The sequence below is a fragment of the Dasypus novemcinctus genome, chromosome 10 (assembly GCF_030445035.2).
Source record: "Dasypus novemcinctus isolate mDasNov1 chromosome 10, mDasNov1.1.hap2, whole genome shotgun sequence".
NCBI lineage: Eukaryota > Metazoa > Chordata > Mammalia > Cingulata > Dasypodidae > Dasypus > Dasypus novemcinctus.
This window is the reverse complement of record NC_080682.1, coordinates 21,505,689-21,522,838: the sequence shown is the minus strand read 5'-3', so window position 1 is coordinate 21,522,838 and position 17,150 is coordinate 21,505,689. Positions and strand designations below refer to the sequence as shown.

The 17,150-nt window shown below is 36.7% G+C and overlaps 1 protein-coding gene across 1 annotated transcript; it reads left to right on the top strand.

Annotated features, from left to right (window-relative positions):
- The first annotated feature begins 3,109 nt into the window (after positions 1-3,109).
- LOC101425312 (olfactory receptor 5AK2-like) lies at positions 3,110-4,039 on the top strand. The gene has a single exon (XM_004471074.2). The coding sequence runs from the start codon at positions 3,110-3,112 to the stop codon at positions 4,037-4,039; it is 930 nt and encodes a 309-aa protein (XP_004471131.1).
- The last annotated feature ends 13,111 nt before the right edge of the window (positions 4,040-17,150 follow it).

Genomic DNA, 17,150 nt, shown 5'->3' with positions numbered 1-17,150 from the left:
AGTTGTTCAATAAATGTTTGGTAGAACCTTCCAGTAACATAATTTGTCCTGCTGTTTAGTGAGGATTTTTTTTAAAATAACAATTTAAATCATTTAATGACTTAAAAATATTTTTGTATTTTGTACCTTTGAAGTATGATTTGGGAAGTTATATTTTTCTAGAAAATTATCCAATTGATCAGTTTTCATATTTATTGGCACAAAGTAGTCCATAGTAGCCACTTACTATCCTTTTCATATCTGTTTTCTAAGATAGTATGTCCTCTTCTTCTTTCTTAATAATTGGGGTCTTCTTTTATTTTTCTTGCTCAGTCTTGCCAGAAGTTAATTAATTATAACAACCTTACGATAAATCAACTTTTTGCTTTGTTGTTTATTTTATATTTCACTAACTTCTACTCATCTTTATTTCCCTTTATTTACATTTGTTAGGAATACAGATATATTTTTTAATTATTTCTATTATATATGGGTTTTTACTTACGACCCTTTCACTTTGCTCCCATCTTTTTCCTACCTTCTGTTGCAATAAAAAATTCTATATTCCCGTTTTTCAGTTTCTGGTTTGGAAGCTATAACTTCTATATCTATTTGATTTTGTCTCTTGTTCATGTATGACATTAATTCTTAATGTCCATAGCTGAACTCCCAGCTATAAATGGCGAAGTCTAGACACCATGCTTAATTTTTCCATGGATTCAGCCTCATTCATCACTTGACAAATCTATTTAATATCAGATTGACTGAGATATTTTCCTTTAATTGCCTTACTTTTCCTTTTTTCCAGAGTATCTTCCAACAAGTATCTTCATAGTTCGTGCCATCATAGTGTTCCTGTCCATAATTAATATAGACTTATTATTATTCCATTAATAGCAATGGAAGAACTTGTAACACTGATATAAAGGCAGTAGTCACCAAAGTTTCTGAGGGGGAGAGAGGGAAGAATAGGTGTAACATGGGGCATTTGGGGGACAATGAAATTATTTGAAATGACACTCAATGATGGACACAGTCCATTGAAGGATTTCTAGTCAGTAAAGGTGTCATAGAAGAAATTAATACATGGCAGAATGTGAGAAAACTTTGTGAGGTTAAACTGAGAAGGGACTAAACTTTAGTATAAACAAAGCATCTATAAATAAGCTAAATAGATATATTGTCAAAAATATAAACAAGCAATTTACAAAACAGTAGAATCCTAGAATTCCAAGAAGAATATTAAAGAATAATCAAATTCATTAGTAATCATAGAAAAATAAATAAAAATTAGATGTGCTTTACATCTATTTTCCTGACTCCACAAACAAAATAGAATAATGCCATTACTAACAAGGATGTGAGGATATGGTAACTCCCACTTACAGTTAGTAGGAGCGTGCAATGGTGCATCCATTCTGAAAAGTGATCTGGCAATTCTTGGTCAAGTTAAATTGTGCATACACTCAGAGTCAACCATTTTATCCCTAGTCAGATACATTAGAGAAATATTCACATTTGTAGTGGGGGCAAGTTGCAGGCACGATGGTAACAATCACCAGGAGAACAAATAGGTAAATAAAGGTGGATAGATGCCATACAGCAGTGATACTTAAAGTGTGCACCGTGGACCAGCTGTTACTAATACAAGACAAAATAAGTACAGAAAATGATATTGAATATTTTTCAGATTTTACAGAATTTTAACAGTGCTGAGAACTTTTTAGTACTTTTTAGAAGGATTTCTCTGCAACAGACTGGAAATTTTTAAAAAGAAACTGGTCTTTTACCATAGAAAAACTATCATTAAAGCATTCTGCAAGGCCATGAGACCATGATGGCCAGACCAGAGAGTTATCAAAGATGTGTTTAGGGACATAAATTGGAGCAAGATCATATAGAACACACTAGGTGTGTTGATTTTGAGATAGTAATGATTCGTATGAAGGTTGGCATATTTTAATTAAATATAGAATGCATATAAAGCAAAATAAAATAAAAAGAGGTTTTTATATGTTTCTTTTTTGTCTTTATTTATTTTTTTAATGTTACATTCAAAAAATATGAGCTCCCATATACCCCACACCCCCCTCACTCCACTCCTCCCCCCATAACAACAACCTCCTCCATCATCATGAGACATTCATTGCATTTGGTGAATACATCTCTGAGCACCACTGCACCTCATGGTCAATGGTTCACACCATAGCCCACACTCTCCCACAGTCCACCCAGTGGGCCATGGGAGGACATAAAATATCTGGTACCTGTCCCCGCAGCACCACCCAGGACAGTTCCAAGTCCCAAAAATGTCCCCACATCACATCTCTTCCTCCCACTCCCTACCCCCAGCAGCCACCATGGCCACTTTCTCCACACCAATGCCACATTTTCTTCGATTACTAATCACAATAGTTCATGAATAGAGTATCAGTAAGTCCACTCTAATCCATTCTCTATTCCTCCAACCTGTGGACCTTGGAATGGTTGTGTCCACTCCACACCTATTTCAAGAGGAGGCTTAGATTCCACATGGATGCTGGATGCAATTCTCCTGCTTTCAGTTGTAGGCACTCTTGGCTCCCTGGTGTGGTGGTTGACCTTCTTCACCTCCATGTTTATGTGTTTCTTAATTGATACATTTATGAGTGGCATATCAGTGTATACCCCGAGAACACTAGAGATCCAAAAAAATGAAGTTATCTAAGTCAAGGGTCAGGATTCAGACATGTGCAACTTTGCTTTAAGACTCAAATCAGAATGTGGGAGAGTGTGGGCTATGATGTGGACCATTGACTATGGGGTGCAATGATGCTCAGAGATGTACTTACCAGGTGCAATGGATGTGTCACGATGATGGGAGAGAGTGTTGCTGTGGGGGGAGTGGGGGGTGGGGGTGGTGGGGTTGATTGGGACCTCATATTTTTTGAAAGTAATTTTTAAAAATAAATAATTTTTTAACAAAAGACTCAAATCAATTATGTCATTAAAAATATCATCTCATCCTACCATGAAACCAAATATTAAACCATTTACAGGCCTGCAGTTTGGTAAAAGTTCACAAGGATCTTAGCTTTCTCTACTATTCTTTCTTTGCAACTTTTTAGCTGACATTTAACTTTCGCTAGCCATGGAACAAGAAAATGGTACTGAAGGGACTGAATTCATTCTCCTGGGATTTGCTGGTCAAGACAAGTTCTGGTATATCCTCTTCACAGCATTTCTAGTCATCTATGTGGCCACCGTCATGTGTAATATTGGGATGATCCTGCTCATCAAGATTAATTCTTGCCTGTACACCCCGATGTACTTTTTCCTCCAACACTTGGCCTTTGTTGATTTCTGTTATGCCTCTGCTATCACTCCCAAGATGCTGCAAAACTTAGTAGGGACAGAAAACTCCATCTCATTCATAGGATGCATGGTACAGTTACTAGTTTATGGTACTTTCGCAACCAGTGACTGCTACATCCTGGCTGCTATGGCAGTGGACCGTTATGTGGCCATCTGTAACCCACTACACTATCCAGTAGTCATGTCCCGGAGAGTCTGCATTCAACTCTTAGTTGGCTCTTATCTCATGGGCTTCCTAAATGGCTCTGTGAACACAAGTTTTACTTTTTCACTGAACTTTTGCAAATCCAGGGCAATTAACCACTTTTTCTGTGATGAACCCCCAATTCTGGCCCTTTCATGCTCCAACATTGACTTCAACATCCTGCTACTGACAATCTTTGTGGGCTTCAACTTGATGTTCACTGTATCGGTTGTCATCCTTTCCTACATATATATCCTGGCTGCCATCCTGAAGATATCTTCTACTGCAGGGAGGAAAAAAGCTTTCTCTACATGTGCCTCCCACCTGACAGCCATCGCCATTTTCTATGGGACAGTAGCTTACATGTACCTACATCATGATACCAATAGGTCTGAAGAGCAGGAAAAGGCCGCTTCTGTGTTTTATGGAATTGTGATTCCCATGTTAAAACCCCTTATCTACAGCCTGAGAAACCAAGATGTGAAAGAAACTGTAAAAGGGATAGGAAGAAAGTGTTTCTAGTTTGAACCTTGATTCTAACTTCTAGTGTAGTTGAACAACCAGGCAAACAGTGCTCTATTATTACTGAACTTTAGAAAATGTGGCAAAAATGTGTGAGTTACAGAGATGCTCTTTAATTAAATCAACAGCATCTGAAAGATAGTGAAAAATCTCTCAAGTGCATAAATAAGGTTATAATTCATGTGTTTTTTAAAGAAAAAACATCTGAGAAGATTGTCAAGTTTACTTTTGTACATTTTTTATGAGCCCTTTTATCAAATAGTAGTCATTAAAAATAAACAAAAAGAGAAGGGCACAATCTTGTATGAGTCACCACAAAAGCTAGAATATAAAATCTCAACAGGTGGGAAGCCAGTGTAGCTCAGTGGTTAAGTGCAGCTTTCTACATACAACATTCAAGATTCAATGCCCCATCCTGGTACCTGAGGAAAAAAAAAATCTCAAGAGGACAAAAATCATTTTTGGCCTTCCTTGTAGGTACTGTTATACTTACCACTTCTCTATAGCTAAGCTCACTTGTTGTTTTAGAGAAATTTCTGAAAGATCAATTTCTTTGGAAAAAAATGTACAGAAAAGAAGAGTAGATGAGGACAACTGAATGAATCTTCATAGATACTGAGGTATTAGGGATGAATCCCTCCCTATCCTATCAGATACCTAACCAAATAGGATGTGGCATTGGTAAATATAACTTGAAACTGCAGCTATACCTCCTTGCAGGTGTACATCTTAATAAAACAAAATCCAATGCATGGTTTGATGACATAGATTAGACTCATGTACCCCCAAATTGATGCCAAATAACCCTCCATCTCCAAGAATTTGGGAGAGCTGCTAGACTCCAGGCTTACCTCCAGATCTCAAAACTGAGCCTCCATCCTGTGTACAGGTAGGGTAAACAAGAGGCTGAGCTCATACACTCCATTTCTTCTCTCAGTCTCATTAATAAGATAACCCATAGGAAGAAATGAGTGGGAGAATTTAAAGATGAGCCATCATAATGTCTTCCAACATTTCAAAATTTCCAAGTCTCTGGATTGAGGAAGGAACCCTAAAATAGGGAAACAATCAACCCACTGATACCAAAAGAAAACAGATAGTACCTGTATATGAAGTAGAATGCATTACCAGAGAGGAATCCTTAAATTAAGAATCAGTGATCTTAGTCATGATTGCTGGCAACATGTTCATCCTCCCATCTGGAGAGAAAAACCTTAACTTTACTCTGGTATATAAATAAATCATATCCAGAAAGGGGGAGGATAAATCTTCATCCTTGTCTAGGAAGTGAATTATCTTTAAGCTTTACTATCTTGGTAACACTCATTATATAAACATTCTTCGATTTACAGTAAATGCCTTTGCTAAGAAGGGTAGTACTGTGCAGAAATGTGAGATATTCATAGCTAATCTATGGGCCAAACAATATGACATTAACATTCATAAATGAAAAAAATGAAAAACATAGACAAAATAAACACAATAGTAGTAGTAAATGTTAATTTAACTCTTCCAGGCTATGACAGATCAAGTTGACAAAAAATTAAAAATAAAGTTATAAGGGGGCAGATGTGACTCAACTGGATGAGCTCCCACTTCCCACACAGGAAGTCCCAGGTTTGGTTCCTGGTGCCTCCTGAAAAAACAAAAACAAATAACAAGCGAAACAAATGAAAAAATTCAACTAAGGGAAGCCAGGGTAACTCAGTGGTTGAGTGCCAGTTTCCCACATATGAGGTCCCACATTCAATCCCTGATCCCGGGTACCTCAAAATAAATAAATAAATTTATAAGAGAGCTAATTTGACACAATTAAAAAGATGAGTGGAATCCATACATAGGAATTCTACATTGTTAAAACCCATCAATGGGGAAACAGACTTGGCCCAGTGGTTAGTGTGTCCGTCTACCACATGGGAGGTCCGCAGTTCAAATCCCGGGCCTCCTTAACCCGTGTGGAGCTGGCCCATGTGCAGTGCTGATGCGCGCAAGGAGTGCCCTGCCACGCATGGGTGTCTCCCACGTAGGGGAGCCCCTTGCGCAAGGAGTGTGCCCCGTAAGGAGAGCCGCCCAGCGCGAAAAGAAAGTGCAGCCTGCCCAGGAATGGCGCCACCCACACTTCCTGTGCTGCTGACGACAGCAGAAGCGGACAAAGAAACAAGATGCAGCAAATAGACACAGAGAACAGACAACCGGGGGAGGGGGAGAAATTAAATAAATAAATAAATCTTTAAAAATAAACAAAAAAAAACATCAATGAAACACATCTGGAGTCAAAAATTTAGGTCCATCATGCTTACTGCAATAAGGAAAATACTTTCTTCAGAGAAGATATGGGCATCTCTGTAAGAAGTGGTGTTTTAGTATCCTAGGCTGCTCAAGTAAATACCATGAAGTGGGTCAGGTTAAACAATTGTATTTTATTTGTTCACAGTTTTGAGGCTAAAATAAAGTCTAAATCAAGGCATCATCAAGATGATGCATTCTTCCCAAAGACCAGTGTTATGGTGGTGGCTACTGGTAGTCCTTGTCTCCTCTGTCACATGGCAAGGCACATGGTAGCATCTCCCAGTATCTCCCTTCTCTCCCAGCTTCTTCTTGTCAGTGTCCAGCTTCTGGCTCTCTCTCTCTCTCTCTGTCTGAATTTCATTTTGCTTTTAAAGGATTCCAATATTAGGATTAAGACCCATCCTAATGGGACAGGGCCACTCCTTAACTGAAGTAACTTCATCTAAAGATCCTACATACAATGGGTTCATATCCACAGGAGTGGATTAAATATAAGAATGTGTTTTTCTAAGGCACAGACAACTTCAAACCACCAAGAGGAGAGGTATTTTTATAAAATATGAGACTTGCAGAAAAATAACAAGTAAGGGTTAGGAACAGGGATCCTTTTAAGATATGGATACTGTCAAGGAGCTGGGACTGTTCAGCAATTGCTCACATGGTGGTAAGAATACAGTAAGAATGGTAATGTCATTGGCAAGAAAACAGCATTCTTTTCATAGTTTTCTTGTGACCCAGTTAGAAACACTTGTTTTTTTCAGCAACCATTGACATAATGTTAGAAAGGGCACATCTGAATACTGGCAGAGCTGAGTTTTATATTCCCAGTAATGGAAAATAGGAAAGCATTTGCTTCTTCTTTTTCTTTCTATCATTCTCTTTTTCAATGTGCCCATGGAAGAATTCTATAAATTACAATAAACTCAAAAGGCAGAAAGAGTATAAGAAACATTCACTGATCCAATGAAGTAGGACTAGAAATAAAATTGGAAGGTAAAAACAACTAAAAACCTATCACTGAGAAATCTAGAAGTCTAAATTTATAACTCTTTGGTTAGAGAAGAAATAAAAGCCAAAATTGTCAAATAAATACAAAGTAATTTTTTACAAACCAATATATAAAAATCCTAAAAACAATTGCATAAATAACCTAAAATTACAACTAAGTGGTGTTCTAATGAAAATTCATAACCCTTTTCATATCCATGTTAATAAAGAGCAAATAATAAGGACAAATTAATCAAGCAAACATTTTAGAGGTGAAAGTAATCATAAGGAAAGGTGAAGGAAGTAATAATTATTTTTAAATGTTATTTAATTTAAAAACATAAAAAAAGTGATACAGGAGAATTCCAGGAAGATGGAGGATTAGAGAGGCACAAAACTCACCTCTCTCCCAGAAAAATAGGTAGAGGACAGCCAGAAACCATCCAAAAAAACTGTTCTTGGGCTCAGGACATGAGAGGAAAGTGGGACACCACCCAGAGGAGAGAGGATCAAAGAAAAGGAAATTTAGTAGGGAAGATTTGTGAATAAAGCTGTAGCTGAAGCTGCTGGTGCCCATACCCCTATCTTCAGAGCAGACAACCATGGGAACTTTGGCCCCTGGCTGGTGGCTAGACTGTAGGGGTCACAAGGACATACCTCCTTAGAAAAGGGGACTTAACCTATAGCCTATCCAGCTTTTTGTCAGTGAACCTGGTCTGCAGCATCCCATGGATCCCTCCCTTCCAGGCTGGAAGGGGCCACAACATGGTTTTCCCTGAGAGCCAGAAGGGAATTAAAAAGAACATGCCTTCTCAAACATCCTCCATACTGCCCTGGACTGGTTGCTGAGTCAAAATCTAATTCCTCCCTGCAAAAAGGGAGTGTACATGTGTCCTAGGGAATAGAGTAGCTTCTGAGCAAGTTTGATTTGTGAGGCTTAGTTCTGAATAGCCCACCCTGAGAGGAATTTCTCTAGGACATTAATTCTACATTATCCACCAGGCCAGGGTTCCAGTGAACACATTCCCTCTAGGGTTTCAGCAGAGAGATCCACCAAAGAGCACCCTCTGCTGGCAGACAAGGAAAGTGCACTCAAAGAAGGAAATAGTAAATAAATAAAAGAGTCTTTCTGGTACCTACTGCCCCTTCCAAGTCCCCTGAAACTGGTCTGCACCACATCACTGGATCCATGACCCTGGTTTGATTGGTTAAACAGGGGCAGACCTAAAGACCTAGAACAAGTTGAACCAAGAGTCAAAGAACATACACCCATGCAATACAAAATCCCTAGGGAAGTGAAAGAAACTGATGATTGTAGAAAACTCACCATCAAAATCAGATGCCTAGACATCAGCAAAAAATTAAAAGCCATTCTAATAAAAAGGAAAATATGACTCAGGCAAAGGAAAAATCAAAATTTCAGATAAGATAGGATTTGAAATGAGCAATCAGTGATGTTCAGAAAAATGTCCTAAATCAAATCAAGGAGTTGAAAGTCAACATGGCTAAAGAGATGAAGACATCAAGAAGACACTAGGCCAACACAAAGAAATATGTGAAAGCTGAATAGAAAAATAAGAGTTATGGGAATGACGGACACAATAGGTGAGATTAAAAATACAAGAGAGGCATGCAACAACCGATTTGAAGTCATAGAAGAAAGAATCAGCAACACAGAAAATAGAAGACAGAATAGCTGAAATTAAGAGAGAAGAACTGAGAGAAAACAATGGAGAAAATCGAGCAGGCATTCAGGGATTTGAATGATAGCATGAAGTGCAACAACATGCATGAGATGGGAGTTCCAGAGGAGTACAGAAGGGAGAAGGGACAAAAAGAGTATTAGAGGAAATAATGGCTGAAAATGTACCAACACTCATGAAAGACATGAATATACATATCAAAGGAGCAGAGCAGACTGCAATCAGAATAAACCCAAATGGACATACTCCAAGGCACATACTGTTCAGAATGTCAAATGCAAAAGATAAAATTCTAAAAACAGTAAGGGGGAAGTGAAACATCACATGCAAGGGACACCCAGTAAGACTTAGTGTAGATTTCTCATCAGAAACCACGGAAGCACGAAAACAGTGATAAGATATAATTAAGATATGAAAAAAGAAAAACTGCCAGTCAGGAATTCTTTATCCAGCAAAATTGACCTTCAAATATAAAGGTGAATTTTAAATATTCACAGATACACAGAAACTAAAAGATTTCATAAAGAAGAATCCAACTCTAAAGGAAGGACTATGAGAGTTCTGAAGCCAAAAAAGAAAAGACAAGAGTGAGAAGGTTAGAAGAGTGTATAGAAGTGAAGAATATCAGAAAGAGTAACCAAGGAGGCAAAAAGACAGAAAAAAACAAGATATGACACATGAAAGCCAAAGGATAAAATGGTAGAAATAAATAATAATTGCACAGTAATAATTTTAAATATCAATGGTTTAAAATTCCCAATCAAAAGATACAGACTGACAGAATGGATAGAAACCATGAGCCATCCATATGCTTCTGCAGGAGACTCACCTTAGACCCAAGGATACAAATGGACTGAAAGTCAAAGTGTTGCAAAGAGATATTTCACACAAACAGTAACCAAAAAGAGCAGGGGTAGCTATGCTAATATAGGAAGAAACAGACTTTAAAGGCAAAAATACTGTGAGATATGTAGAAGGTCATTATATATAAATAAAAGGGACAGCCCACCAGGAGAGAGTAACAGTCATAAAAATCTGTGCACCTAACCATGGTGCCCCAAATACATGAGGCAAATTCTGGCAAAACTGAAAGGAGAAATAGATGTCACTACAATAATAGTTGGAGACTTCATACCAATAGCCTAATAGTGTTGAGAGAGAAATGTACAGCCCTAGATGCCTACTTTAAAAAAGAAGAAATAGCTAAAACCAAAAACTTAACTAAACACCTGGAGAAAGTAGAAAAAGAATAAACCACCCCAAAGCAAGAAGAAAGAAATAACAAAGATTAGAGCAGAAATAACAGTAGAGAAAATCAACAAAGTCAAAATATCCAAATTAAGGCACCATCAAAGGTGCTTTCTTGTCAAAGTCATCTGTTAAGCAAAATGGCCACCGATCTGGGCCAGGTTTGACTTCAGCTGAAGCTGAGGACTTCTCTTTTTCCAGGCCTTCTATATCAGTCTTGCCTGTTCTGCTTTCTTCCCAGGTTCAGCTGTAAGCTATCAGGCATAGAGCAGAATTCATCTCCTCTTGAGCTTCTCCATGGGTCCAGCCTCTTGGGTTTTCATGCTTAAGCAATCCTCTAGTCCTCTCTTATACATACCAGGATCACAAACATTGTGGCTTCCTTTTCCTGTGTCTCAGTGACTATGTCTTTCTGTATATCCATTTATATCATCCCCAGCAAGAGGGTAGAGACTCAACCTGAGTCGCACCTCACAGACATAGTCCATTCAAAAATCTTAAATCAATCTTATCAAGTAATCTCATCAAAGTCCCCTCAACTGAATTTAATGCAATCAAAGGGTATCACACACAGAGGAACAGATTAGTTTATAAACATAATCTTTCCCTTTTTGGGATTCATAAAGTAATCTCAAACTGCCACAAAACTAAAAATGCTTCAATCTTAAAACTTCATGGGAAATAATTATGGGAATAAACTTAAATATTCCTTTTAAAATCAGGAATAAAAAAAAGATGGCCTTACTCAAAATTATTCTGTTATTCTAGAGCTACTAACCAAACCACTTAGACTATAGAAGTGATTAAGAAGGATGTAAATCAGAAAGTAGGAGACAAAATTATTATTGGGGAGAGTGGATGTGGCTCAAGGAGTTGAGCACTAGCTTCCCACATGGGAGGTCCCAAGTTTGGACAAAAGGGTCAACTTGGGGGAACCAAATTGGCTCAGTGGTTGAACACAAGCATCCTACATGTGAGACCTTGGATTCAATCCCCAGTCCCTGGTACCTTAAAAAAAATTATTATTGGAAGATGAAATGACTTTTCTGGATATCCCAAAATCAACCATTATAAACAATAGGATAACTCAATAATGCAGCTAAACAAAAATTAATGTACACAAATAATTACCTCAAACAGAAAAATAACAAATTAAAATATAGAAGAAAATCAATTTTATTTCTATATACTGGGAAAAAATGGAAATGAAAAAATTTAAATATCATTTTCAATAGCATGAAAAACCATGAAATAAACTTAACCAAAAATGTACACTATATTTTAATGAAAACTACAAAGAGAAAGAATTTTTAAATTTATGTATTGGAAAACTGAATACTGTTTAAATGCCAGCTTTCTCCACATTTAAATGAAATCCCAATCAAAATACCAATAGTTTTCCATAGGGATTGGGAAACTGATTCTAAAAATGAAACTACAAAATAGCTAAAATAACAAAAATAAACTTTTAAAAAAGACCAAAGTTTGACAATCTACACCACCTGATTAAAGTCTAACCATAAATCTACAGTAACTAAACCAGTCTACTATTGTTATAAGGATAGATAAATTGACAAATGGAGCAAAACAAGAGTGAAAAAATAGATCAATTTAGGGCAATTCATTTTCAAACATCAATTCCATGATGAAAGGAATGTTTTGTTTTCTTTATTTTAAAAGTGGTGCTGGGTTCTCCAATGGAACAGCAACAAATCCCCAAGTGCAAGGGCAACTACCAGTGAAGAAGGATGGTCCATTGGTGGGCCCTTGATAATGATGCCACTACTTATGAGCCTTTTGCACTTAAAATTTCAATATTAGTATAACTATTCCCACCCTTTTTATTGATTATTGTTTGCATATAAAATCATTTTCCAACCTTTTGCTTGCAACCTCCTTGTGTCCCTAGGTCTAATGTGAGTTTCTTATAGACAGCATATAGATAAGCTGTATTTCTTTATCCATTCTGCCAATCTGTGCCTTTTGATTGGAGAGTTTAATTCATTAATGTTCAATGTCATTACTGTCAAGGCAGTACTCAGCCATTTTTTATTTAGGTTTATATATGTCAAAATTTGTTTTTATTTCTCTTTTTCCTTTCAGGTAATTTTCTTTTCTACACTCTCCTCCAACACTCTCTCTGCTGTTTTTTTCTTTCAACCTTCAGCACTCCCTTTAGCATTTCTTGAAGGGCAGGTTTCTTATTGGTATACACTCTTAATTTCTGTTTACCCATGAATATTTTGCACTATCCCTCATTTCTGAATTCCAGCTTTGCTGGATACAGAATTCACAATGGCAGTTTTTTCTCTTTTAGCAACATAACTATGACATACCACTGCCTTCTCACCTCCTTGGTTTCAGATGAGAAATAAGTATTTAATCTTATCAATCTTCCCTTATGTGATGGAGGTCTTTCCTCTTGCTGCTTTCAAAATTCTCTCTGTCTTGAGCATTTGAGAATTTGATAAGTATGTGTCTCTCAGGGTAGGATTTATATTGTTTGGAGGATGCTACACTCCCTGGGTATGTATGTCCATGTCCCTCAGAAGAGTGGGGAAATTTTCAGCCATTATTTCCCCCAACACTCCTTCTGCCACTTTCCCTTCTCTTCTCCCTCTGGGATGCCTATAATGTGTATTTTTGTGCATTTCTTATTGTCATTCAATTACTTGAGTCCCTGCTGAATTTTTTATATTTTTATCTACTTTTTAATCTATTTTTTCTTCTACTATCTGGCAATTTCAGATGTTCTGTCTTCTACATCACTAATTCTTTCCTCTGCCTGTTCAAATCTGCTGTTATGTGCTTCAGCATATTTTTAAAATTTCTTGCATTGTGCCTTCATCACCATCAGATGTTATCTTTTTATGTATATTTATGATTCCTTCTGTGTGTTCCTCCATTTCTTCTTAATATTCTTTATCTCTTCCTTCATGTCATTAATTTGATTCGTGATATTTGTTTGGACATCTTTGAATAGTTTCTCCATGTTCTGTGTCAATTCTTGTTTTTTAATTTGTTCATTAATTAGATTGGGTCATATCTTCTTGTTTCTTAGAATAGCTTATAATTTTTTGCTGGTGTCTATGCATCTGTTTATCTTGATGGGCTTATTCCATTTATAAGATTCTCTCTCTAGTCTAGGGTTTTATTTCATTTGTGTGTGCATTAAGGGTTGGCACTTGGTTCCACTTATTCTATATTCTTGTAGTTGTCCATGTTCCCTCCCAAAATAAATATATTAAAGCCATAGAAAAGGAAAGAAGAACAAGCAAAAAGAGATTAATATATTTTTTAAAGCTGGAAAAGGAATCATAAGCAAACCAGGAGGAAAAGGAAGTAATAAGAATGAAAAATAATTTAAAAATAAAAAGGAATAAGAAGAAAAAAGTGGAATAAAAAAGAAACAGGAACAAAATAGAATAAAATGAAATGCCAGAAAGATGAGAAGAAAGAAAATGAAGACCAAACAAGATAAGGTGGAATGAAAGAAAAACAATGGAAGAAGGGAAAAAAATGAAAGAAAGGAAATAAGAAACTAAAGGCAAAAAAGAAGGAAAAGGAAAAAAGTAAAGAAAAAACAGGCAAAGCATGCTCCCTCTAGGCCACTAGCAACCATCTCAGTATTCAGGAAATACTAAAGGATGTGCTAGAGCATGAAAAGAAGAGACAGGAGAGAAAAGCCTGGAAGAGAGTCTAGAAATAAAGATTATATCAACATAAGTAACTAAAAGTGCCAACAGAGTGGTGAAAATAAAACATGACAGATAAAACTCAAATAATCAGGAATAAACTTAACCAATGATGTGAAGCACTCGTATTCAGAAAACTACAACTCAATATTAAAAGAAATCAAAAAAGCCCTAAATAACTGGAAGAACATTCCATGCTCATGGATTTGAAGACTAAATATCATTAAGATGTCAATTCTACTCAAATTGATATACAGATTCAATGCAATCCCAATAAAAATTCCAACAGCATTAAAAAAATTAAAAACAGGATCACCAAATTTATTTGGAAGGGTAAGGGATCCTGAATACCCAGAAACATCATAAAAATGAAAAGTGAACCCTCATCTCCAGACTTTAAATTTTATTACCTAGCTATAGGGGTAAAAATAGCATGGTACTTGCATAAAGACAGACACATAGACCAATGGAACCAAATTTATGGTTCAGAAAGAGACCTTCACATGTATGGTCAAGTGATATGATTTTTGACTAGCCTGTCAAACCCACACAGCTCACACCTTATCCAAAAATTATCTTAAAATGGATCAAAAACCTAAAAATAAAAGCAAGAACCATAAAACTTCTAGAAGAAATTGTAGAAAAATATCTTAAGACCTGGTGGTAGGTGGTGGATTCTTAAAGGAATGAAGAGGACTGAGGTGGGCTACTGATGTTACTGTATGTATAAGTTTTAATTAGCTTTATGCAAAAGAGTGGAAATGTATAAAGTGGATGGTAACACATAGCGAGTAACAGCTAGTTTATAAATGGGGATGTGGCTGAAAATGGTAGTCTCGGTATGTAAATGCAATTGACTGAATGCTAGAGAATACTCTAGGAACTGAGTAGCACAGTAAACCAAGAGGTGGATGAGAATTGTGGCGGATGGTACAGATGCAAGAATGTCCTTTGTGGTGAGAGCAAATGTACATCAGTACTACAGGGTGTTGGGAATGCGCAGAAACATGGGAAAAATACAACTGGAGTGACCTATGGACTGTGGTTAGCAGTAATTATATAATACACTTGCACTTATGCAAAAGAAGTATTGTATTGCTAATGAGGCAATATAGAAAATGTTAGGCAATTGTACACTATGGGCATGGTAACAATCAGATGATGTTACCTTATCTGTAGCAAATGTTCCACCACAGTGTGGTATGTAGATGGAGGGGTGTTGTTTGGGAATTCTGCACATGTGCATAATTGTTTTATAAGTTTACAACTTCTGTCATAAAAAAATGTATTTAAAAAATAATAATAGGGTGGGTTTGGGGGAAAAAGACAAATGTAAGAAAAGGACCATGATTAGTAGTAAGATTTTGAAAATATTCTTTCATAATTTGTAACAAACGTCTAACAACAATGCAAGGTGTTGGTGAAGGATTGATGTATGGGACCCCTGTATGATGTTATGCATGTTTGCTTTGTAAGTTCACAACTTTTACTATACACTTAATTGTTTTATGTATGTTCATATATAACTGATAAAGATAATAATACTAGGGTTGGTTGGGGGAAAAATACTTTGGTTACTAGTAATATTTTGACAATGCTCTTCAATCTTTAGTTAAAAAGGTTTAACAACAATCCAAGTTATTGGTGTTAGGGTGAGTTACAAGAGTCCTGTATGATGTTATGTATGTTTGTTTTGTCAATTCACAACTATTATTATACATTTCTCATTTATGTATGTTTATGTACGAGTGATATACTTCAATAAATTAATTTTTTAAAAATCAATCGATTTAAATCCCAGCTTCTTCTTATACTATTAATGTGGCCATGACCAAATCCCTTCACCTCTCTGACTCTCAGCTCCTTTATCTGTAAAATGTGGAAAACAAGAGTGTCCACACAACAGAGCTATAGTGTAAACTAAAGAAGACATTGCAGGTGAAACCTGTGAACCCATTGCTTGAAACAGTGTGGTGATTTGAAGCTATGTGTACTGCAGAAAAACATGTTTTTAAATTTAAACCATTTCTGTGGATAATGGAAACCTATTGAGGAGACTACTTCAGCTAAGGTGTGATACACTTCATTCAGGCTGGGTCTTATCCTATTATTGGATTCCTTTATAAATGGCATGAATACAGAGAGAGGAAGGAAAAAGCCATGGGTACAATAAGCTAAAGGAAATGAAATGCTAAAGAGAAAGGAGAGAACAACAGACGCTACTATGTGCCTTGCCTGGCAGAGGAGTTAAGGATCTCTGGCAGCTGGTCATTGGGAGTAAAGTATTGCCTTGATGATGCCGTGATTCGGACATTTTCATGGTCTCAAAACTGTAAGCTTGCAAGCTAATAAATTCCCATTGTTTAATCCACACCATTTCATGGCATCTGCTTTGACCAGACTAGGAAATTAAAACACACGGCAAGCCACAAGAAACATAATTAATATTGGCTTTGGTTTTGTGTTTTCAGTAGTGATAACCAAAAAAAAGTATTTTGTTAGGCCTCTTTCATACATATCTGTTCCTTCATTGATTCCATGAAAACCTGACTGAACATTAGGTCCAAACACTTCACAAGGAAGAACTACACAAAAAAATAGTGTTTGTTTGCCTTCAAGGAACTCACCATACAAAGTAAACAAGTGATTAATATTAGTAATTAGCGCATAGGGGAAAACAATAGTTCTATACCCAGCTCCATTGGAGATGAAAAAGAAGGGCGAAGGCTCTAAGTCATAAAAGAATGGGGGAAGAACTAGATGCACGTTTCCATAAACAAAACTAAAATTATGAGTATGAATTAACCTGGCAAGCAGTAAAAGGTGGGCAAGCAAAGTGAAGCAGGAGGTAGAGTGTTCTAGAAGGCATTCCAGGAAATGATATACCTTTGAAGAGCAGCAGTATAGCCAAGGATATGTCTGGAGCAGACAGTATGGGGCATATAAAGAGTGAGGATAACCAAATGTAAGAGGAAGAGGCAAGAAAATATGAATTTATGATAAGCTTTGGTTTTCAACCAGACTCCTTGCCAGGGCATCCACTCCTTAGGAGAGAAGGGTTTTGATCCTACAGCATCACTTGGCAGCTGAGTTCAAGAAAAACAAATGAGATCCTCTCTGAACAGATGGTGTCAAATAATAGGGTAGAGCCTATGAACTTCTTCCTGCTAATGGCCACCATGGGGTTAA

What these genes read in the sequence shown, in the direction of transcription:
- LOC101425312 (XM_004471074.2), top strand. Translation starts at nt 3,110, where the DNA reads ATGGAACAAGAAAATGGTACTGAAGGGACTGAATTCATTCTCCTGGGA.